This window comes from Triturus cristatus, chromosome 3_1 (genome assembly GCF_964204655.1).
Source record: "Triturus cristatus chromosome 3_1, aTriCri1.1, whole genome shotgun sequence".
Classification (NCBI taxonomy): domain Eukaryota; kingdom Metazoa; phylum Chordata; class Amphibia; order Caudata; family Salamandridae; genus Triturus; species Triturus cristatus.
This window is the reverse complement of record NC_140583.1, coordinates 140,501,366-140,526,037: the sequence shown is the minus strand read 5'-3', so window position 1 is coordinate 140,526,037 and position 24,672 is coordinate 140,501,366. Positions and strand designations below refer to the sequence as shown.

The 24,672-nt window shown below is 44.5% G+C and overlaps 1 protein-coding gene across 2 annotated transcripts in view; it reads right to left on the bottom strand.

Moving 5' to 3' along the window:
- The window catches only part of DHCR7 (7-dehydrocholesterol reductase), a 116,982-nt gene that overhangs the window by 41,293 nt on the left and 51,017 nt on the right, over positions 1–24,672 (bottom strand). For both annotated transcript variants that reach the window (XM_085643581.1, XM_085643582.1), the window contains exon 2: positions 2,845–2,951. In XM_085643581.1, coding sequence (XP_085499707.1) covers positions 2,845–2,945 — 101 coding nt within the window. In that variant the 5' untranslated portion in view covers positions 2,946–2,951. The remainder of the gene's footprint in view (positions 1–2,844; positions 2,952–24,672) is intronic.

Sequence of the window (24,672 nt, the reverse complement as noted above, 5' to 3'; positions counted from 1 at the left end):
AAAGTGAAGTGAACACCATAGATAACTGTTCAAGAATCTCTCTCTCTTTCTATATATTTTTCATACGACTTCACCATTTATAAACCAAGATTAATAAAGCTGCAAAAATATGCTGATAGTGATACAGCTTGTGAATGTCTCCCTTCCACTAACAACCAACAAAAGACACCTGGAAAATAAAAATTACTGACAGCATCGTTGGGAAGGAGTCGAGGATGCATAGCTACCTTACCTACTGTTATTAGATTCTGTATAGTTTTCACTTTGAATTCATGTTTTGTAATATTCAACGACACACACACACACTTTAAAAAAAAAATTCAGACTGAGCCTACCAGACACCACAATCTGTCTTGTTGCAAAAGACCTACTGTGTAGTCAAGAACTTTAAAGTGGCATTTGCAATGCAATAGGTCTCGCATTTACGAGAGTTTCAGCTATTTGATATTGCAAATAACAATGCCTTTTATATTTGTTTTCGTTTTTAAAACATAAATAAAAGACATTGTCATTTACAATGCCAATAGCTTAAACTCGTGTAACTGTGAGACCTATTGCATTGCAAATGCTTGCTCTTTTCAGCCGCTGGGGTTGGACATTCGCTGGGTGGCTGGTCAGACTGGGGGATGGCCTTATTTTAGGTGGTGCCCTGGATACTTGTATGAGCTGGTTGTGGGATCCTCTGTGGATTGTCTGGAGTTATAACTTACATAGCTTTGACTTCCTGCCCCCTGCTTCCCCTTCCCCTTATGTTTAGTCTCCCTACATAATGCTGTTTAGGAAGGTGCTTTAGTTGTGATGGTAGCTCGAGTTGTTGGACATTAACCATGAAGCCTTCTCTCTTCATTGTGATTCAGAGGTGGGTTTTTTTACCTAGTGCGCACCTCTTAGCGTGTTACTTGTTTGCTTATGGTTTCAAAAAATACATCTCATGGAAAAAGCAGAGGCGGGCTTCAGCTTAGGACAATTATGTTCATTTCACTATCTAACTTTAATGAACAAGTTTGGCAGTTCCTTTTCCTTTTGGTTTACCATGTTCTTTGTATTTCGGATTCAACTCTTAGTACCACCATCATGCCACTCCCTGGAGGCACAATCGGGCCATGTCAGCTACCTCTGATGTGACCAGCTGGGACGCACTCTGGAGTCTTTCATATGGAGGGTGTACACCATTGCTGAGACAAGGCGGGGACCAAGCCCTGCGTGAGTAAGGGACCTTACTATCCAGAAATAACGTGGACACCGCCCTGTGAAAGCAACCTGGGAATGAAAAAAGTATTTTTTAATGTTTAAAGTGGGGTCTTTTAAAACTCAAAATACTGATGGAGGTATTTTAAGCATGTAAAAGATGTCAAAATATATATTTTTCATTTTAGGCGATGGATTTTTTTTACGAGATCCTTGGCTACTAATTTGTATCAAATAAAAAAAATGTACTTTTGGCCTGAAGGTCTCTCATCAAGCCAGACAGCAATAATCCTAAAATCCCTTTTAGCATGCCAGTGAAGATTTCACTCTGGACTTTGTTGCTAGAGCAGTGCTGGTAACATCTTGGGCACAGTCTTGTGTATGTGTTAGTGGTTTTTATTTCTCTTGCAAATATTTACTAGCCTGTAGGGGGTAAGGCGGGGCAGTGCATCACTCATCTGTGGGAGATACCCTATAAGTGACCTCGCTTGATGCAAAAGAGGACGTCCTAGCACCTAGATGCCACAGAGAGACAGAGTCACCGGTTGGAGTACAGTATCATATGAACTTTGATGCTAGTGCAGTTTGCCTGGTCAGCCTTTCCAGAAATGAGGCAGAGCCATCACTGTATGAATTTTTTTGCTGGATGAATCCAAGTTATTTATTTTCGTCTTTAGATTGAAATATTTTTCTGAACATGGGGAGGTGGATTCAGGTAGGTTCTCTGTGGCCGTCATGCAGAGGCGCTGTTATGAGCTGTAATCAGGATCTACAACTGTTAACGGAGTATACACAGCCTTATGTGAAAAATATCTATGTAGAGCAACTCTGAGCTCACATTGGAGAGAAAGGAGAACTTTGGTCCTGGCTCGAGCTCTAAGCCACAAAGTCTTTCTTTCGTAAGATTGTTACACATACTGAGGCCTGGACAAAAGTCCAGTCCTTGACACTGGGAGATGATAAAAAGGGGCGTTGTTATCTGCTAGCTTCCTTGTAAAAGAAATGAAAAAGTGCCGAGAGAATACATGTTGTATATGCCACCCGTGCCAGTCATATATTGGCCTATGAAGAATTCTGTACCTGAACTACAGACGTTGTGGCTGGGCTCGCGACTCCGAACGATCCTTCGCAGGATATATACAGATTGCTTCGGCAGTGCCTAAGTCTTTAAATTCCAACCTACATTTACATTTTTCATCAATACAACCAGACATAAATTGATTTGGTCTCTTAAATCCATATATGTACATGCACATGCAAGGTAGCGAATCCTTTTTGCTATCACACTATGTACACCAAAGCAAGTAAGTCAGACTGACAGCAGGACTGATGGTGTGGAAGATGAAGGTGTGAGCTGTAAAAAGCTTTGTGTTTTCATATTTCTTGTTTAGCTTTTATTAATGTTCAATAAAATGTTGCACCAAGATAGTGTTTCTGCTTCAAAATGTTTCAATAAAAACCTCCATCTTAAACCTGGAAGTCATCCAATGTATACGCTCTCTGGGGTCCTCCGTTAGCTTCGGCTGCAGCGTCATCCTTCGCAGGGTCACTCTGGCATTATTGTTTATTTCATGTTACAGAAAGGAGATATACAGCTTTTAAACATGAACTATGGCAATGCAAACTCTTCCCCTCAGTCTCAAAGGGGCGACTTACCAGGCTCTCCCCCATTGTCCCAGAGTGGCCTTTTCACCGTTTAGGGCACCTCTGCTCCCTTTATTGGAAGACTCCTTCGTTTCTTGGCCTACCTCGTCCATTGTAAACTGTAAAATTGGAACAAAGAACAACATTTTAGAATCCAAGATTAGAATTTCACTACTTGAACAAATAAAAGATACAATTTCACTACTCCCAACAAAATTAAGATAATTGAAAAGCTTTGTTTTCCCAACCGTGGGGGGGGAGGGGGGTGTCAACGTGAAATCCAGGAAAAGCCCCTTGGAGGGCAGGTAAGTAGGCAGTTTCATGGCACAAGAAAAATGGACCACGAAGCAGTGCATTTAAATAAATTAAATCTCTTCCAAAAGACTATATTGTCTGATGTAAGGAAGAGATACGACCCTATGTGTTTGAAGGCACGGAAGATAGTAATGAAGTGGCAACAGTTAGTAGAAGTGTACACTCACGGGAACGCAGATCACACTGATTGGTCCACTGTAGCCGAAATAAACTACAATATTTAAAAGGATGACAAGCTGACAGTGGCTTAAAAACTCACTGCTGTGAAATGTGGTGATCTGCCGGACACACGCTAGAATCCAGGAAAAGCCGCCTCAGCCCTCCATCCTTTCAAATTAGGTAAACTGAGTAGCATTAAATCGAGCAATAGTAACATCTGTCGAACAAAGCGCTTAGAAACGGCAGAAGTGGAGTATGACGCTCTAGCTAAAAGACAAATTACATGACATAAACGCCTGTCGTGGGACCCAAACTGCAATTGACAGTCACGCTGCCTGCTACAGAACACATCAGACAGACGTCTGTCCGTGCGGAAAACTGATGCTCCGGCAAAGTCTTTTGCTGAGTGATAGAATTCTGAGGAAGCCGCACAGCTCACAATCAGGTTAAACTCCAACAGCATGCACCACCGAATCACAGCACAACAACGCGCCACATTAGACAGAACATCTCACACGCATCCAACATGGTACAGATTAACCACACTGCGTCCACAACAGCAGCCACCAATGTCATTGTCAAAACGACACCGCGCCCACAACAGCATCCACTTATATCATTGTCAAAACAGCGTGTGCCCACAACAGCATCTACCAATCAATGTCTCTGTCAAAACGACACTGCGCCCGCAACAGCATCCACCATTGTCATTGTCAAAACGACACCGTGCCCACAACTGCATCCACCAATCAATGTCATTGTCAAAACAGCACCGTGCCTACAACAGCATCCACCAATATCATTGGCAAACAACACTGTACCCACAACAGCATCAACCAATGTCAATGTAAAAACAAGCATTGGTATAGCCAATAGGTCTCGCTTTTGGGAGCTTATAAAGTGTTTAGCCATGCAACAGTTGCATAACTAAATACTTATAAGATCCCAAAAGCGAGACCTATTGGCTATGCCAATGCTTGTTTCTGTTTATTACTTCTATGTAGTAATGGCAGCACCCGTGCTTTAGCTTAAACATCTTAAGCTAAAGTCGGGTGCCGAGATTGCTTCAAAAGTAAAGAATTGTCTATTTCTTTACTTTTGAAGCAATCTCAGCACCCGACTTTAGCCTAAGATAAAAAAGTGAAAGTGATCGCGATGAAACATCAAAGCGAAAGTGAGGCGCGCGCGCCCGCGCACATGCACTGTAGCTCTAGGCTACAGTGGTAGCACCTTTTTGAGCCCTCACAAAAAGTCTCGCCAGACCAGCGCATGCGCTGGGTCAGGCGAGACCTAATGACACAAAGTCCACAACGGCATCCACCAATGTCATTGTCAAAACGACACCGCGCCCACAACAGCATCCACTTATATCATTGTCAAAACAGCGTGTGCCCACAACAGCATCTACCAATCAATGTGACTGTCAAAACGACACTGCGCCCACAACAGCGTTCACCATTGTCTTTGTCAAAACGGCACAGTGCCCTCAAAAGCTCACTGTGAAAACAACTCCACGCCTACAACAGCATCCACCAATCAATGTCATTGCCAAAACATTTACTGTTTTTAAAAAAAGTATACAAAATGATCACAGTACAAAAGTGTTACCCTAAAACTCATTTTATAACAGATAAATACAGAAAAGCACAATCTAACAAGCAGGATTGCAAGTTAGAAGAATGATTATTAGCAAGTTAGAAGAATGATTATTTGCAAGTTAGAAGAATTATTACATTAAAATGTATAGTAACCAATCTCCAATATGTTATAAGCCGAGAATTATTATTTTGTCTCATGTGTTTTCTTTTAATCACAGATTTACAGTACTGGCTCCAAAAGCTGTGTTTTTGGAAGATACTGCTTGGCGGTGTCGGGAAACGCGTTCCATCCTGTCAGTTTGGGTATCTCACTGAGGGATCTTCATTCAGTTGCACGCGGACCCACTCAGTTGTTTCAGTGAAAATCACAAATTCAACTGTACTTAGGGCATAATGGAGAGGTCGGCTCAAGCTGCCTTAAGACTGACATATGAGCTGCCAGATGTGAGTGAGGATACCGAAATGTGCTCAACAACACAGCTACAATCTAGATAACATTGAATAAAAAGCCAGGATAGTTCACAAAGCGAGCCAGCACCGGATCATGTAGTAAGTTGTTTCAAAGGCAATATTCCGTTTGCAAAGCATTGATTCAGCAGCTCTCACTGTATGCAAATGCATGTGTACGCACCACTTTATTGACTGGAAAATGCTTTTTTATTTCAAGTTTGATATGGAATGCATGCTGGGTTTAGAGCTATTTTGAGTAGGGGGTGGTCTGCATTCGGATTCCAGGAAGACGAGGTCCTCGCGGAAAACTGATGCTCGGGCAAATTCCTACCTAAGTGTCAGGCCGGAGCGGGGCCAATGCAGTGAGCTGTGCTCTTTAAAATGTATATGTCTCTGTGGCCGTCCATCTTGGGTCGGCCAGCCGGACGGGCGCATTTTAAAGTTCTCCAACCTAGCTGTCTTAGACAGCTCGGTTAGAGAAAGCGCAGGCTTCCAGCGCTCTTAGGAGCGCTGAGAGAGCCTGCTCTATCCAATCCTGGTATTGCTCTCATACTGTGAGAGCAACGCCAGGATTGGTAGTGCAGTTTGCTGCGTCCAGAGCTTCCATAAGACACCCGAGGGGGGAGGACGTCGCGCAGCAAATTAGAAAGGTAAGTCTATTTCCTTTTTAGGTCTCGCCTGGCGAACGCAGCGCGAAGCGCTGTCGCCAGCGAGATCTATTGTTGCTGACTTGCCTCGGAAGTGGGACAGGAGATGGGCACGCGCAGGCTCTTGGCGGATTTGAGTTGGTGTACGCGCTTACAGCCACGCGGCGTGCACATCTCCTGTCCCCCTTCCCTTGCAAGTCAGCATGCAGTTTCACTTTCGTGAACATTCACTCGTTAAAAACGCAGCATTTGGGCATCCGCAGGGCTTTTGGCGCTTGCATGTAACGTGTACAGCTGGTGCTTGGTGCCGTGTAAATTAGGCTCGAGGCAGTAGTTTCTTTGTGAACGCGCTCATAAAGACTCAGGCCCCTCTCAATTCCTGAACTATGGCTATGGCGCAGCGGTAAAAATACAAGAACCACACCAGAGAGGTACGATGGACCTGCGCCACCTGTACCTTGGTACCCACATGCTGCGGTAATTACCTAGCCCTCGAACTCCAGTGCTCGCGCCCCATGCGCCATTTCAATGTGTACATATTAACAGGTTCGAGCCTTATGCGCGCTCCGTCATACTACATGCCGCGCTACATCCGCTAATAGCGAACGGGAGGGTTGGTGCTCAGGGCGCCCTATACTGCCTTCTTCATTCAAGCGTAAACAAGCGGGCCCATTCCTTTTTAGCGCTGGGAGCTAGGCGATTTGTCCAGAAGCACCGGATGTTTGAGGGTCGGTGCCGAGACTCGAACTGGATTCCCCAGCTTCAAAGTCCCACGCTCTGGCCATTATGTTGTGTTGCTCTACACAACGCGTGTAGTGTGCCTTGCACCCCTAGGCCGTCGCGCTATCACCCCCCCTAGGGACAGGATAAAGGATCTGTGATACCGGCTGTCAGGAAACCCGGTCTGGCTGAAGGGGGAAGCGAGGAGAAAACTCGCGGGCAGTCTTGCCCGAGTGTAATCCAAAGCGGGCCAGCCACCCCCATCGCTGGCTACCCTGGGGCAGTCCCCGGGCAGCTAAACATATCGGCATGAGCCCCTGGTCCTAGTGCCTGGTAGGCAAACCACTAATGCAAGCGCAATTCAAAGCAACAACGAATATTTCGCAGTCGCTGGGCCGGCATGTGCTCCCGGGAAGACCCGCTGGTCATCTTGTACTCCGACTCGGCCTGCTCTCACCTGCTGAACTCCTGCAGCGCCTGCTTCGCCGAGTTCTACGCCCCCTGCGCCAACAAACACACACGCACCAGCCGCCCTCAGCCAGTGCATGCGTATCCCTCAACGCGCGCATGGCGTGCTTTCGCTTTCCCTCCCTCCGGCGTTTCAGCCCACGCTCAGGTTCTCCTGCCCGTTGAGGCCCCCTCTCTTCCTCCCTCGCAGTTCTCTCCCCTCCTCTCCCTGCCTCCTCTTCGACCCCCTTTTGTCTTACTCCCTGCCCTTTGAGTCACCTTCCTCCCCCCTTTGACAACCTAGTGCCTCTTCCCAGCGCAGCCACGCACTGCTCGGTGACCCTCGGCAGAGAGCAGCCCTCGCACGGCCACGAGGATGGAGAACACACTGCTGCTCAAGATGCTCCTGCTGGCGATCCTTACCGGTCAGCTGAGGCTGCGCAGGAAGGTGGGTGCCCCCGGCAGACACCCTCCCCACCCCCTCCTGGCATGTGAGAGTGATCGGCCGGACACCCCCTGCTGGCATGTGTGAGTGTGAACGAGCCTGGCACACCCCTGCTGGCATGTGTGAGTGAGTGTGAACGAGCCTGGCACCCCCCTGCTGGCATGTGTGAGTGAGTTGGAACGAGCCTGACACCCCCCCTGCTGGCATGTGTGAGTGAGTGTGGACAAGCCTGACACCCCCTGCTGGCATGTGCACGTGATCGGCCTGACACCCCGTGCTGGCATGTGTGCGTGAGTGTGAAGGAGCCTGACCCCACCCTGCTGGCGATCCTTACCGGCCAGCTGCGGCTGCGCAGGAAGGTGGGTGCCCCCGGCCTGACAGCCTCTCCTCCCCCTGCTGGCATGTGTTTTGTGATGGTATTGTGTATCTTTATTTTCAGCGTGGTCCGCTTTCAGTGCGGTCCGCCTTGGTCACGCTTGTCTTTTCATATTATCAGAGCTGGTTGTAAATTGCATTAACTGTTCTCTTGACTCTTCGTAAATGAGGTGCCATGGCGGCGGTACCTGCCCATTGATCGTTCGCCTTGCACCCTGGCATGGCAATTCGCAGCATGACCGGACTGAGAAATCATAAGGGGGTGTCCTGCCCAAACAGCCCATCTGAAGCTACGTACCTGCATTTACATTTAGTAAAAACATAATTTTCGGTCGATTTTACCATTGCCAGCACCTCTAAATGGGCCAAGTCCATAATGTAATCTTTTTGGCCGCCTTTGTGTGTGAATTCCCTTCTAGCTGAGTGTGCGGGTTTGTGTATTTGTTTAAAAGTGCATGGGCATGGATGTCTGTGCCACTCTATCTAAGTCAATCTGGGTGTGCGTGCGTAAGGCTTTTATGATTAAGATCTAAGAATCCGCCTCGGGCACCACACAACCCCTTCGTTAACGCCTTTCACAGCGCAGCAGTAAATGGAACAAAAATTTCTTGGAAACCTACACGCGTCCCCGGGCGATTCGGGCTGGGTCAGTACTGCCAGCATTCAGCTTTTTGTTTCGTTTCTTTAATTGAATTTAAATATATTAATCAGCAGTTGAATTAAAAAGACATCCTGTGCATTTGAAGGCCGCAATCACTGGAGGAACGCCTGGCCCACCTTTCAACGCAACCACGGCACAAGTTTTCACGTTTTACAAATTATTTATGATTAATTATTTTGTTATTATGCAACAATACTGTATCCTGCCGTCGAGATGGAGAGAGTAACTGAAACATTTTGCGAATGTTCGACCTGGCACCCCGTCACCCTGAGGTTAAACAATTGTTTGGCATTGGAGTCTGGAGCTTGTTGCTTTCTATTGAGAGTGATTTTTGTGTTCATCGTTATTTTTGTGTAGCTGTCTGTTGGCAATAGGCCTCGCATTACTAATAATTAGAGCTATTGGTGTTGCATTATTATTTGCAACGCCAAAAGCTCAAACTTTTACTAATGCGAGACCTATTGCATTGCAAATGCTTGTTTTTGGTGCCCCTGGCCCTACTACTCTCAGTACAAGTCAGCCGCCACTGATCTTGGGTTGCTTGTGTTCGGGTTCAAGGAGGACCTGGGCAGGCAGCTCGGGCTATTGGAACAGGACGGACACTGATTGGTATATGGCTGGGTCCAAACTGAGGTGGCATGGTGGGCAAAAAATAAGCTGGGTTGGAATGCTTTCCTGAGTGATTGCCGGCGGTAAGACTATTTGCAAGCTCTCCTCCCATTACTTTTTGTATGTTTGATTGTCCTGTACAATGCAGCCTCGATAATTACAGAGACATAAATACCAGCGTTACATTGGCATGCAATGGGCAACCACTGGATGCCATGCACTGGAAGCCACGGGTGATGTCGTCACAACGATCAGAAGCCATGCAGTGTTTTGTGTCTCTACCACTGGAACCTAAATGCAGTTAGTAATTAATTTAACAAAACTAGCAACAATATCGTATCCATTGTTTTCCACACCAAGAAGACATGATAATGTATCACTGGTTGAGACCGCATTACACAAAATATGCATAAATGATCACCCGCTGGTGATGGTTCTGAATACAAGTCAGTCAATATTTAATACAGTCCTGCACTGACTGGAAGCGACAGGCAGTTTGTCTCATATTCAGGGAGGGTGAGTTTTGCTTTCATCTTACAGCACGAGCTGTGATCGAAGCGTGTGAGTACTTTTGAAGTTCCCTCACGTGACGGCGCTCGTTTACGAGTTCTCTTCAAGTACATCTGTGAACACAACATGCTTTGTATTTAAAATATGTGCTCTAGCATTTGCTGTAATGTTTTATCTTTTTATTTTTCTCCACTGTTTTCCGGGTAATTGTTTTGTATCGCTGGGCGCATTGAAGTTGGTTTCCTGGCATCGTTGCGCTTCGTTTTATTGGGAGTGATGTGATATTAGGATTTGTATTGCTACAAGAACAATTTTAATTCACTCTAAGGGAGAATGTGAAAACATGTTCTGAAACAAATAATTCACTGACCGGGAAGCATAGTTTCAGAACCAGGGCTTAATTTGTAAAAGAACGAGTGCCGGTGCCGAAAGCTCTGCTCAGAAGCCCGCGGCCGGTGCAGTTAAATGTCAGCGCGCCGAATACCCCATTTACCTCGGGCCTCTTTAATCCACTACTAGACACCCTTCTTCCCTTTTATCTCACTCTCGCAGGTCTCTGCTGTCTCTCTTTCTGAGGGTTATCAGTATTTCTCTAACTCATTATCTCCCGTGTGTGTCTTCCTCATTTCTTGCTCCTGGGAAAAGGTCTGCTGAGAAAGAATACTTCCGGTCCCCCAAACAATGAGTGCGGGAGGCCACCACCGGCTCAAATTAAGCACAGCTCCCGCTCTACATGGCAAACACATTGTTGATTCCATTCTGTTTTTCAATTAAGTGGGACAATGGGGTGGGAGGCAAGGGGGATTGGTGACTCCGGAACACAAGTGGCCTGTCCAAATAATCGAAACTCACCCCCGCCTGCGCCCCCTTTCCGCCCCCTCACACGCGGTTCCTTTTGCATGGTAATGACCTCTCTCCTAGAAAGGCCCAAACACACGGACGTCAAGACTCAAGATGGCTCCGGAAGAGGCAGGAAGTCGCTGGGTGCCAGGTGTGCACTCTGAGGTGTGGTGGGCCAGGGCGGGGGAGATCGAATGGGGGAAGTATTTGATTAAGCATTGATATTTGAAGATACATCATGTGTGCTGTGATGCAATATAATCGTTCTAATTGCACTATGAGAAACTGGTTGAACTGACTCCGACCACAAAATGTAAACTATACGTCACAATCACTCCCATTCAAGCAGCCGATAAAAGGAAGTGAGACGGTGTGACATTGGCATACTTCAATTTACGTTGTGGGCCTGCAGTATGCAACTATTTCAGAGACCGGCACAGATTTAAGGTAGATTGTGCACCTGTTTCTTCACGTCGGTAAAAGCCCTCTCTCTAATGCAAAGAACAAGACAGGGGCGATTTGTAATAGCCATTCACCCGGAGGGATTTGGAACACACATTTGTTCTGTTTCTTTTCCTGTTTCCAAAACAACATTCCTGTGATTAAGGAGCGTCAAGAGGTTTACGTTGTTGGACATAGTATTGACTTTAATTAATGGGCTATAAATATTGGCCGCACGTTATCAAGGAGAGGCCACTGAACTGCTTACATTTACGATCGACATTTTTGTCAACGCCACTATCTTCATAAATAGCACAAAAACATAGCCGGCCTCTGATGCCGTCTGTGATCACTTGGTCGCAGGTTCGAGTCTTAGTAGAGTTCAGTCAGCCTTTCATCGTCCAGACGTTGTTAAAATCAGCACCCATTGAACTAGGATGCTAATAATTGCATCGAAAACGTCCCCGTGAAGCAGTATCAAGTACTTCCGGGAGGGTGGGAGCCTTTAGACAGGGGCATCCAATGTAGGCCACGCGAGCCAGATCCATGCCACGCTTTTAGGATTTAAGGGAGCTAAAGTTACATATAACACAGTCATTGCAGGTCACTTACAGAGTCAGAGGCAAACTGAAAATGTGGCATGGATCTGCCCCTCCTGGATCTACTGTGGACCCCCTGCCACAGTCCAAAGACCTGAACTATGGAACGTTCCGAAAGCAGACCTCACTCACACCAGGCGCAAAGAACTCCTGAAAACAGAAGTGTCCAGGGAAGCATGGAGCTAGTCTCCAATGATATAAAGATACCAGGGCATGGAAGGTCTGCTAGAGCACCAACTCCGTGATTGGCACCCATAACTACCACCAGAGAGTCCTAGCTGAGAGCCTATGCTAAGGTAAACACCAGCACTTAGGCAGGATCACTGGTGCAACAAGTGAGTATTTTAAGTACCCTGAGCAAGTAAGGCAGCTTACCTACCCACCATCGCTTGTTACGCAGCCATCTACTATTTTCATTGGGGGTTTTGCTAAAAAATCCCTGTCTTAAAAGAATCCATTTAGGGTGCGAGAATTGTTGTAATAGCAGGTGTGGGAAACACTGCACTGCATACGTGGTATGTCACTAATCTGAAAGTGGTTTAGCAGGCCTGATCCCCCTATGGTCCAATTTAAAATAATCATTGTATGAGAGCTAGTCTGCTTGGAAATATAAGTGACGAGGCATGAAAAAAAGAGAAACGTAGAATAAAAGATTTCATTTGTAGAGTTTGCTTTTTACATTTGTAGTGGTGCAAAACGCCAATGTAGGAAACAATTTCTTTAATAATAACAATAATGATGATAAAGTCTGATGACCCCTTAAGCAACCAAGGGTACAGCGTTCAAACGAACAGAAAAACAAAAGCCCCCTGAATACCGATACTTTAAAAATGCACACTACTCACACTCATCGGAGTCGTTCAATCAACCAGCATTGAAATTCTAACAAAGATACACTCATGTACCACACTGGTTATTAATATATTATACTCTATTGATCATTTGGAAATACATTTCTTCACATAAAATCATTACAAATAAATAAAAAACATAATAAAAACATTAAAATGACACTGTACATAAAATCCTCCGGAGAAATATCTGTAGACAGAACAATTCGTTTTTGTAAACAGACACATCGACCTAATATATCACTAGTTTTCTATGTATCCATTTCACATGTGCAAAAAAACCAGTGCGTTGTACATTGTGGCTTCAATCAATTGAAAAGTGTGAGCTCAGAACTACAGATTTCTTAGACCCAGTGAGCACTGCTTAAGATTGTATCACAAATAATAAACAAACTTATTTATACTTTAGAAATCTTTTTTTTTTTACTTGTAATTTACATTTTCAAGCAATCTTTGCTAATTACAGAGACCACTCCTGAACAATATTAACTACAAATAAATCTTTCTGATGACACATTAAGTCTTGTATCATACTCTTGACAAACAACACATTGCCCAATGCATTCGGGACAAACTCCCTTCTTCAGGGGCTGTATTGAATAATTGAAAACGAAACAAATGCACCGCGTTCAACTTGAACCCAGCAGCAACAATTTATAAGAATATTCTTTCATGTAGTTGAATACCTTGCGCAGGATTGTAATTTGTAGGGTGTTGCTAAAAAAAAAAACATGCAAAGAAACTCCAAAAGTGTACTCAAGCTAAAGTGTCTGAGAGAGTGGATAGACCAAACCACCCAGAGCATCCGTGACATCCAAGGTGTCGAGATAAATCTTAAAGTGCCCTCTGTGTATCATGAAAAGGTGTTTGCAACACCAGATAATTCCAATAACTTACGAAATTACGCTGTTACTAATGCGAAACACTTTTATAGCTGCAAAGAAACTATAATAAGCATATACAACGGTGGTCTTCTGGGATATGGCGTGGTTAGAAATGATTTAGTTGAAGACCTGATCCATTCCGAATATTCCGCCTTTTGTCATATGGTTGCCAGACCTTGTGTCAAAGCAACTGTGAGATCTTTGTCCAATTCCATGTATATTGAGGAATCATTCACGTGTTTGTCTACTTTTGATGCATACAATTTTGTGTCCATGACCACCAACGCTCCATCTTTGCCCGACGATTGGAATGTTAATTTACCATTAGTTGTCAAGGATTTTAGTATATTATTCTCTCTTCTCGATACATTCAGTTTTTTTGTTGGGCTTATGATTAAGCTCTTTAAAATCCCTTTTCACTAGTACTTCATATGTATCCAGCGTTTTGGGAGTTGTCGGGGCTTGAAACGTGCTCTTAGGTTTGAATTCCATATATTCACTATCGTCCGCGATTTCCTTGGAAGGTACAACATCAGTGAAAAAGTGCCTCAATCTTAATGTTCTCATGAAACGAAATAGAGCTCTCTAAAATGTTTTTATTGTCCGTAGAGACAAACGATGTACCCTTGTTCAACACGGTCAATAGTTGTTCTGATAATGTCAAAGAGGAAATGTTGATCACTAGACTTTGTCCTGAATCCTTAGATTTCTCCTGGATTTTTATTTTTTCTCTCTGTGTTTTTCTTCTGAGGTTGTTTGTTTTGTGCTAGAAATATTTAGTGGTTGGCAGGACACGAGTCGGGGGTACACGCAGGTACACGGCGTCCGCCCACTTTTTTCACAGGGTGGACGCCCCCCCCCCCCCTGCCAAGATGTTCGGCCCCACAAAAATTTGTTGAACTACTCCTGGTGTTAGACACCGGGACACATTCAGCAAGCAGCAACAGCGTGCAAGCAGCAAGGGGTGTTTCTTTTTTACCTCCAGCCAGGCCGAAGTTAAGGGGCCATCAGGGCTCCTTTCGTTTTAATATTTTGACTGGAGGCGGCCTGGAACCTCACACAAATCTAAATGCCACAGAGGGAAATAAAGGCACACAGCTTGCTATCTCTTCACAGGTACTTTAGAGATGCATGCTTTTGCCTTTGTTCTGTCCCTGCACATTAGTGCAGACACTGTAAGACTTAGATGGGGTGGTCTGTCCCAGTATTTAAACAAATAATTTAAATAGCACTATTTTATTTCTTTTATAGCGCTACGTTGTGACATCATGTGCTGTGATGGCACACGTCATGATGTCTAACTTGGTCAGTCCCCTCACTTCTTTTTTATAAGACTTGTGCCCTGGTGGCTATAATCGAGTCCTGTGGATAAAAAAGTCTAATGAGCTGACGTGGATGTTGACTCGAATGTTTTCCGAATTCAGAGGTGTTTTCTGTAGTTGAATGTTTGTTTATGGCGCTCTTACTGGATCAGTGTCTTTCTCCGACACAATACTCTCTTCTGAAGATGTGTTGGTTTTCTTCTTATAATTCGTCCTTTGGGCATAAACCTCCGCCCATGTGTATGTTTCATTTGGTTAGTAGTCAATAGTATCACGCTTAAACTTGCGTAGTTTGCTCTCTTGAATTTCTGCGGTGTAGGTCTCCAGTTTATTGTTAATCTCTTCCAAGGTGTTTTTCCAAATATTATCTTCTATTCTCCATTCTTTTTTTTAATTCAAGTCATTTTTATTGAAATAACAATAACAATACAATAACTCTTCCAATCAAAAAAGTTCAATCAGTCTTTGGAAGACAATTACAAAACAGAAATAAGTAACACCTGACACATGATATAAAGTAGAATAAACATAAAGTAAAGTAAAGTAAACATAAAATAAAGCACCTCCGGCTTGCATCATCAATGAACAGGTACATATATATACACATACTGCACAAAATGTGGGAGAGGCACACCTGGGTTCAAGAGGATACACCCTGTCGTACGGACAACCAACCTCGTTCAGAAAGACCAAACCACATAATAATATTTCAATATTTCAGGGTGGCTCATAATGAAAGGAGGATACGTCTAATGATTTCCAAAGCTTCCTATTGGAAGGGCTCCAAGTAGAAGCTTGTAGAGCCGGATTATTAGAACCTCTCAGGAAAGACAACCACTCCTGCCAGATTTTGAAGCTCACCTCATTCGCATTCTTCCATTTGCAAAGTACTACTTTACAAGCCATTGTGAGCATTAAGTCCAAGAGCTGACGATCCTGAGCATTTGATATTTGTGGGTCCAGCGCCCCTAAAACAACATATACAAAGTCCTGAACAGGCCTTATCTTGAACACATGATAAATGCAGTTGAATATTTTCCCCCAGTAATCCCCCAGTGAAGGACAATTAAATAGCATGTGTGCAAGATCACCAGAGCCTGCTTGACAATTCCAACACACAGAGGACTCCCTTAATTTACATTTGAAAAGTTTGTCCGGCGTCCAGAACGCCCTGTTGAGCAGCATATATTTCGTTTGGAAGAGGATGGGCGATACCTTGTGATGAAGGGCCAACTTATGTATCGCATCCCAGTCAAAAGTTATACCGGTTCGATTTGGCTCGGCCTCCCAATGTAACTCCACCCTTGTATGATTCCTCGTGGGTAAAGGCAGTAACAGTTTATACACCCTCGAAACGAAGTGGCCAGCATGCACAAGGCGTGGTATATGGGTTATTAACCATGGGGTATAAGGAGAGAAGTTACGCGCAGTCAGCATCATTTTGATTTTCAAAAAATCATAAAATTCCATTGAGGTGAGATCATGCCTTTGTTGCAGGATCGAGAACGGCAGTGGAGCCTTATCATCATATAAGTCCTTCACCAAATTGATGCCCTTCTTGGACCAGGACTCCCAAACTAGCCCACTACTATTATATTTGAGACGGGAATTCCTCCACAAGGACATATACGAAGACCCAGCGAATGTCAACTTTGTTTTATGTGTTTGATCGAGTCTAAGCAAAGCTCGTCTTGTATTTAGCATGATATATTTGGAGTGTGGTAGATGTGTCAGATCCATCGTGAGAAGGGCCTCCAAAGGAGCGTGATCTATCAGCGCCTCTTCAATGTCTACCCATAGTGGTGTATAGGCAGGGGACTTTATCAACCATTGAGTACCTTGTTTGCAAAGAAACGCTGTCTGGTAGTTCCTAAAGGAGGGGAGACCCAGGCCGCCTTTATCTTTTGCCAATTGCAGCTTCTTCAATGAAATTCTGGCTTTCTTGCCCTGCCACAGAAAGCTGCCAAACAGCTGATCCACTTTAGTAATAAAGTTATTCGAAAACGTCATAGGGAGCATGCTGGCCAGATAGTTGACCAACGGAGTTGACATCATTTTGAGTGTCTCCGCTCTACCCCACCAAGAAAGAAACTTTGGAGACCAGCCCTCCAGCAATGTAGAAATCTTTTTAAGGGTCAAATCCTCATTTACTCTCAACGTAGAGATCAAATCTTTGTCAAAGTCTAGCCCAAGATATTTAAAGCACCGAGGCTGCCAAGTGAGACCGGAGTTCCCAATAATCCCTTTATCCCCAACATTGTTCAGAAGCTTGACCTCCGTTTTGTCCTTATTGAGTTTATACCCAGATACTCTGGAAAAGTCTTCAATAACAGTCATGAGGGCAGGTATGGCCTCATCCGCTCTTTCAGACACAATAAGTACGTCGTCTGCGTAAGCAGTTAACTTAACAATGCAATCACCAAATGGCACACCCGCTATCTTAGGATCATTCCTTATATGGTATAAGAATGGTTCAATTGCTAACAAGAACAAGGAGGGAGACAGGGGACATCCCTGTCGCGTGCCCTGCTTTAAGCAAAAGGGGGAGGAGAAGGAACCACCCGCTCTGACCCTTGCCGAAGGACAACAGTATAGGGACATTACTAGTTTTGTAAACGATTCCCCAAGATTGAATTTACATAAAACTGCTTTAAGGAAGGACCAATCAACCTTGTCAAACGCTTTTTCAGCATCTAGAGTTATTGCTGCCGTGGGCGTACCAAGGAGTTTCGCTTTTTCTAAGACGTGCGCCAAAATCCTTGTATTGTCACTGGACAACCGATTTTTAAGGAAGCCAGCTTGTGAAGGGTGGATCAACTGGGGAAGAACCCTCTGGAGGCGAGCGGAGAGGATCATAGCAAGAAGTTTACAATCTATGTTAATCAGCGAAATTGGCCTATAGTTTTTCGGTAACGACGGGTCTTTCCCCTCCTTAGGAAGTACAGCAATTATTGCTTCCGCTAGTGTACCTCTGACCTCGCCAGATTCATTGATGTCCTGAAATAAGTGTAGGAGGGGTTCGACCAAAAGGGAGGGAAAAGTTTTATAAAATTTTGCCGTGAAACCATCAGGGCCAGGAGCTTTCCCTATCTTTAGCTTTTTAATTGCAGTCTCTATCTCCAGAGCATTGATTGGATTATTGAGACTGGCCTGGTCTTCAGCAGAAAGCTGCGGAAGGACACACTCGTCTAAGTACTCCTTAATCCTGGATTCCTCCACCGCCGTATTCTTTGCATAAAGGTCTTCGTAAAATACTCTGAACACCTCTGTTATTTTATCTGGGTCAGAGTGCGAGGATCCCAATGCATCCTTAACAACACTAATAGAGTTCTTCTGGACTTTGAACTTCAAGTATGAGGCTAGGGACCTACCTGCCTTATTAGATTCGCAAAGCTTAAACCTCCTACCCTTATCAAGCCAGACTCCCGCCCTTTCGCTAACTATTTTATTATATTCATATTTCTTATTCGCCAACGCCGCAAGAGACATATCATCCCTATCTTTTAAGTGTCTGATCTCAAGGTTCCTAATATCGGCCTCCAAGGTCTCCAGCTTTGCAGTATGGTTTTTGTTCATGGCAGACCTAATTTTGATACACACACCCCTTATAGTACTTTTCAAGGCATCCCACCGAACGAGATCGGACGTGTCCCCCTTTTTGTTAATCTGAAGATAGGACGAGATCGCCTCATGTATAGTGGACCGGTGTTTATCACTGTTTAGGATTTCATCATTCAGACGCCAAGCTGTCTGACATGAGGAAGGTTTGACATTAGCAAGTGATAAGGATATGCAAGAGTGATCAGACACTACACGGGGTTCTATGGTAGTGGACTCTACTCTAGGGACGCCGTTCTGTGTTATGAGGATATAGTCAATCCGGGAGTACGAATCATGTGGCGCGGAATAAAAAGTATAGTCTCTCCCAGTGGGATTCTGGAGCCTCCATGTATCCACCAATTGGAAGCGTTAACACAGGTTAAGAAGAGCTTTATGTGACTTATTTGACTTGAAGGGGCAGCGTGAATCTCTATCTAAAGTTGCATCCAACGGCAGATTGAAATCCCCAGCCAAGATGTGTACCGCATTATCCGGAATAGTTTCAAGATGCTTATTCAGAGCGTTCCAAAACCTCAGATCGCTAGTGTTGGGGGCATAAATGTTAGTAACATAAAACTCTATATTATCCCTACTCAATTTGGCCGTGACCCACCTTCCATCCACACACGCTTCAGAGGACAAGATCTCTACCTTAGATTTCCTCGCCACAAGTATCAGGACCCCATTCTTTTTGTTCACCGCCTCAGCCCCCACAACCTCATTATAAAATTTATTCCTCAAGTGATAAAACTGCTTCGCTTCAAGCTTTGTCTCCTGCAGTAAAACAATATCTCCCCTCATTCTTTTCACATAATCCAAAATCTTTTGTCTCTTGACAGGCTGGTTCAGGCCTTTAACATTAAGAGATAATATCTTCAATCTGTCTATATTGCATACTCCCAACGGAGAACTAATTGAGCTAATTGGCATCATAAGGTTGCAGCATCATACCGATAAACATACATTTCACACAATAAGCACATTCAGGGCAGTAGTAGAGTCCAACACCTCCCACACCCCCGAACATCAATGAGATGGTGACTATGCAAGCAAGAGGAGACAAAAACAAAAAACATTGAACACACACCCTTCCCCAAAAAACCCTCAACCCCCCACCCTCCCCACCCCCACTGTACGTAGTAGGCATGGTGACTGGAAAAAGATTGCGTCACATCCCCCCGTGCTTGACCATTGCAGAATGAAAAGAAACATGGAACAGAGGAACTAACACAGTCAATGGAGGTATACTTCTCACTATAGTAATATCAAACAACCCACATCGGGAGCTCACTCCTCAGGGACCGCATCTGCCGGTCAAGAGCCATTAACCAAACTAACAAGAAGCCACCAACGTGCTCCTCAAACCACCCTATGTGAAGCATGACCATTAGTAATCGTGGTCATAGGAGCCGACACACATCATCATATTGATAAGCATTAATGACAACATACACTGGAACTAGGTAATGGAAACAACCACCCACAACCAACAGATCATTCACTGAAAAGTGTTCTAAAGCCGAGAGTCGCACTGACGACAACCCCTCACCGTGAGACGATGAAGCACATATAAACTTATGAATTCTGAATTGGCAAAAGAGAACATGAAACACATGTAAAATTGTGAATTGGCAAAAGAGAAGATGGACCGGTCACTTGTATCCTGATGCCGAGGCCTGATCAACTGTACCCACGGAGTTACTCGTTTCCATGTCCAAGTCTTCCGGCCCATCAAGCATACGTTTCAGTTTCAGTGGATCAGAAAAAAGGTGCGGAGAGCCATGGATCATCACACGATATTTTGCAGGGCCCACGAACCCATATTGGAAGCCTCTTTTCTTTAGCATCGGTCGGAGTGCCAAGAACGCCTTCCTAACTTCCACCGTCTCTTTACTGTAGTCCTGAGAGATGAAGATTTTGACCGATTTCCATAAGATATGGTTGTTTTTCCGCATGAACCCAAGGATTTGCTCAACATGCTGGTAACGCAGCGGTTTACAGACAATAGCTCTAGGACCTTTTTGATTCTTATTTATTCTGCCCGGTACTCTATGGGCCCTATCAAACTCCAGTGGATGAGTAAAGGACATGTTAGTAGCCTGGGTAAACCACGATTCCAAAAAAGCCACACAGCTCCCATACTGATCCTCCGATCCTTCCGGAAGACCAAAAATACGTAGGTTACCCCTTCTGTTTCTGTCCTCTAACTCCGCCAGCTTCCGTGTTGTTTGATCCGCAGTTATGCACAGGCGTTTAATGGCACTACATGATTTTACTTCCAGGTCCTCTAATCTGCCAATTCTCGATTCTGCTTCTAACAATTTCGCATTGGTTTCGCGGTTATCTTGCCGAATCGCCGCTACCTCCTCCTTGGTCGCTTTCGCCAGCTCCCTAACTTCATCTAGCTTATTAAGTATCAGGTCCATCGGGTCCGTGTTGCCTTTCCCTCCCTTGTTGGGTGAACTTGGATTCGACTGATCAGATTTGAGTCTCTTCATACTTTTCACTGAGTCCTTACCGTCCGCCATGGTCGCTAGTTACACCTCTTCCGTGGGCGTACTCAGCTGCCTCCTTTCGTACCAGCCCCCACCTGTAGAATGACTGACGGTCGCCGGGTCTTCCGTTGTCTTATAGTATCCAATTCCTTAGAGCGCACAGTAAGCCCATAGGTCTACCACATGTAAAAGTATGGACGCATTACCTGTCCATACCGTGGCTTCTACCTGCGCTATCAGTGGATCACCATGAATAAGCACGCACTCTCATATATAAGCAGAGACGTAAAACAGCAAATATGTGCAAGGCTGGCTGCACCGACCCAGGATAAATCCGTATAGTAAAGCACAGGGTGATCCAGAAAGAAACACAGGGTGCCAAGTTGGTAAGTCTTAGATCTCGCGTCTTGGTAGCGGATTCACCCACAGCTCCCCATCTCCAGGCAGAGGATCTAAAAACCCCGATCTAGGCAGGCAGACCGCATCACAGGCAGTATGGCAGACTGGCAGACTCAGCCGAGACAGCTTAGATCCACTTGGGAGAGAGCAGGCCACCTCTCATTCTCGTCTTCGCACCAACAATCGCGCCGACACTGCCTCCATTACAAGTGACGAGCAGCGTCAGCAGAACTAATCAGAGTTAGGCGCGGCTCTGTAGCTGGCTTCCCCACCTTCCAGAACATGACACAGATAGCCGTCATTGCTCGTAGCAGGGACCCCCCTCTTCACAGGACATCACTCAGGCACCGTTGCAGTGACCTCGAGATTCCCCGACTGGGATGCGGGTGCCGCCATTTTGCGAACGCGGCAGGCATCAATGGCTCAACTAGATTTAAGCTGGTCATCTACACCAGCCCATACGCGCACCCCTCCACATACCGGTTAGCACCGCAGCAACCAGCAATCGGCAGCAAGTTCCTCCGACATTGACGAGTGACTTCCAAGCCGGTCGACAACACCCCTGCGGTCACGCGGTCACATGTCCTGCTGCACTCCTCTCGGCCATCGATCGGAGCGCACGAAGTTCCCGGAGAGCCGCTTCCCTGCGTCCAAAAACCTCCAAGTTTCACCTCGGCTGCCCCCTTACATTCCGGTTAAGGATTCCTCAACTTGTCGTTTCGTTGGGGCAGCGAGACCCGTTCCTCCGTCCTTTTTCGAAGATCGCACGGGCAGAGAGATTCACAGCGCCGCCATCTCTTTCTGCGTCCAAACCACGCCCCCCTTCTATTCTCCATTCTAATTCGCTCTTTAGATTGAACGTTTCTTCATCAAGAGCTTTGATTGTACGGGATAATTCTACCACTAGCAATAAAATGAAATCCAACGAACATTTATTCACGATAGCGTACCACTTCTCCATAAACTCTCTGTTATATTGAAATCTGTAAAGCATAGGTTTTATTGGTAGCCGTAGGCCTATTGGGATTCTTTCGACTTTATGGTATTGGATTAAAGTTGATGCATGTAAAAGGCTGGTTTAGTTCTCTTCTCAATAAGTATTCAAGTGGTTTTAGTTGTTGCGTAATGGGCCTCCTTATGCATTGAAAGTTGCTGTTTAGTGAATTAAAGCATATATTTCCGATGCTTGTTAAGGTGTGTATGCTTTTATATTAGCTCTGTTGTCCGTGATACTCGAAATTGATTCAAATGACATTTTTTGTTTGAGGGTGCTATGATAAAATAGACAAAACCTAATCCAACAAAAGTAAATGGTTATTGTGCACACCAACTATTTCTGAGTTAACTTAAGTCTCAAGAGCCTTAAGTTAAGTTTACTCAAAAAAAATAGTTGCTGTGCACCATAAACATTTACTTTTGTTCAATCAATTGCCGACACGTTTCAGTGGTAACTAGAAATCTCAACCACCTTCCTCAGGACCAAAATACTATCCCTTTCCCAGTGATCAATTCATTTGACATCATGCTCAAAAGTACAGTCAATGAATACATTTGCCACCATTGCTCATGGAGATTTTCAGGAGAGGTAGAAAAAAATGTGCTCGACCTTTCCTAGTCTTGGATGCACTGCTTCGTCCTTTGTCTAAAACCATCTGTTTAATTCATAGGGATTTGACTCAAACAAAGTCCACTCAATGCGGAAGGGTCTTTCTCAAATGTGGACCTTCGTATGGTGGCCCCCTTTGTTTTGATTTGTGAGACCGTCACCACTTTGCTATGTAGCGATTGATCACCATCAACAACAATCACTTTCATCTGGAATCTCCGGGACATAATAACTCACTAGGTGGTCAAGGGCAAAACAATTTCTTCTAAAGGAGAAAAGGCAAAATAAGTCAAAGGGTCGTCATCATAAAAACAAAAGGAATATTTTTTGGAATAATAAATCTGATAAAATTACTACATGCAGAGCACGGTGTGGCAAATGTCGTCAGATTACTCTACATAAACCACGTTTCTAGTCTTGTACGTTCAGCTAACAAATCCCAACAAATATTTACACCTGGCAGTTTATATCTAGCTTCAAGTGAACTAACTGAATTAATATATTTGACAACATGGAATTGTGCAACAAAAGCCAAGGATTGAATTAATGTGCTTGGCATACTTGGAACAATTTGGCAAATATAAATGTGACACGTGTTAGTACTTAATACATGTAGGTATTATGGATGAAATTAGCGTGCCGAGTGCACTGCAGTTACCCACAGGTGATATTTCAAAGACTGCAAATAATGGAATCGGCACAGAGACTGAAATATTCAATTACCAGTAGGAGTCATTGCAACAAACAGAGGCCAAGGACTGAAAGGGTATTCAACCTACACTTCTTTCTCTACCTCAAATGTGATTTTTCCTGCCTTGGGGCTAAATAGTAACCTTACATCTCTCTAGCATCCATTTTGATCTAGCCATCTGACACCGTCCATCAGTTCTCCATTTTTCTATCTGTCACATCATGCATGCATGGCTGTATGAGCATTATATGTGATCGGTGACTGTGTGAAGTCTGTGTCTGTATGTGTGAATGAATGATTGACTGTATGTTGTGTGCCATGCACAAGCCATATATACTGGTTTCATCAATGCTTTTCCGGTGTATCTGCGAACCTACTGGTACCAGTACTCCAATACTTTGTATATATACATAGAGTGGGCTTTGGTGCCGCCCAGTTTCTTATCTTTAGCTCTCACCTCATGCATCAGTCTGCAACCTATGGATTGTTTATGTTGTAGAGCACGAGGTCCAATCTTACAACTGAAAAGTACATTGAATTATCAAGCATTAAATGCTTTATCTCATAGTTGCATTATTGAGAACGTAATCGACGTTTTCTTTATTGTTTCACTGTAGCCGTGTTTTTAAATTTTTTAGTTAGGATTAAAAAATGCCAGGCAGACGTATTGGCTTAGCCAATGCTTGCTTAAAATGGAGTTCCACGCCAGTGTCTGTGACGTCAGAATGCCCCAGCGTGCTGAAGCCAGTCACTTTAGAGCCTGGGGCGCTTCCTGTATTTGATCACATGCTGCACTAGTGTTCTACGTCAAATTCTCCGTTACCACCACGTCTTTGGAAATTTGGCATCCAAATGTACACTTTTACCTGAACCATAGGGAGGTTCAGCATCTACAACATCATCCATCCATCCATTAAAATCTGTTTCCTAGTTTACAACCACAATCTTTCCACAAATCTTGTCAACCCAAGAGCACTCTTTTAAGATTGCATACCCACCACTCATTACTTTGCTTTCTTTAAAACTTCCACAACCGATTCTGGATCAGTGAATTGACCTTCCCCTTTACCTATCTTGCCTGGTTTCTTTATGCACACCCAGTCTCCCACTTTAACTTCAACATTCTCAGTACCATGCTCACAGTCATAGTATGATTTCCTTCTCATGTGCTCTTCA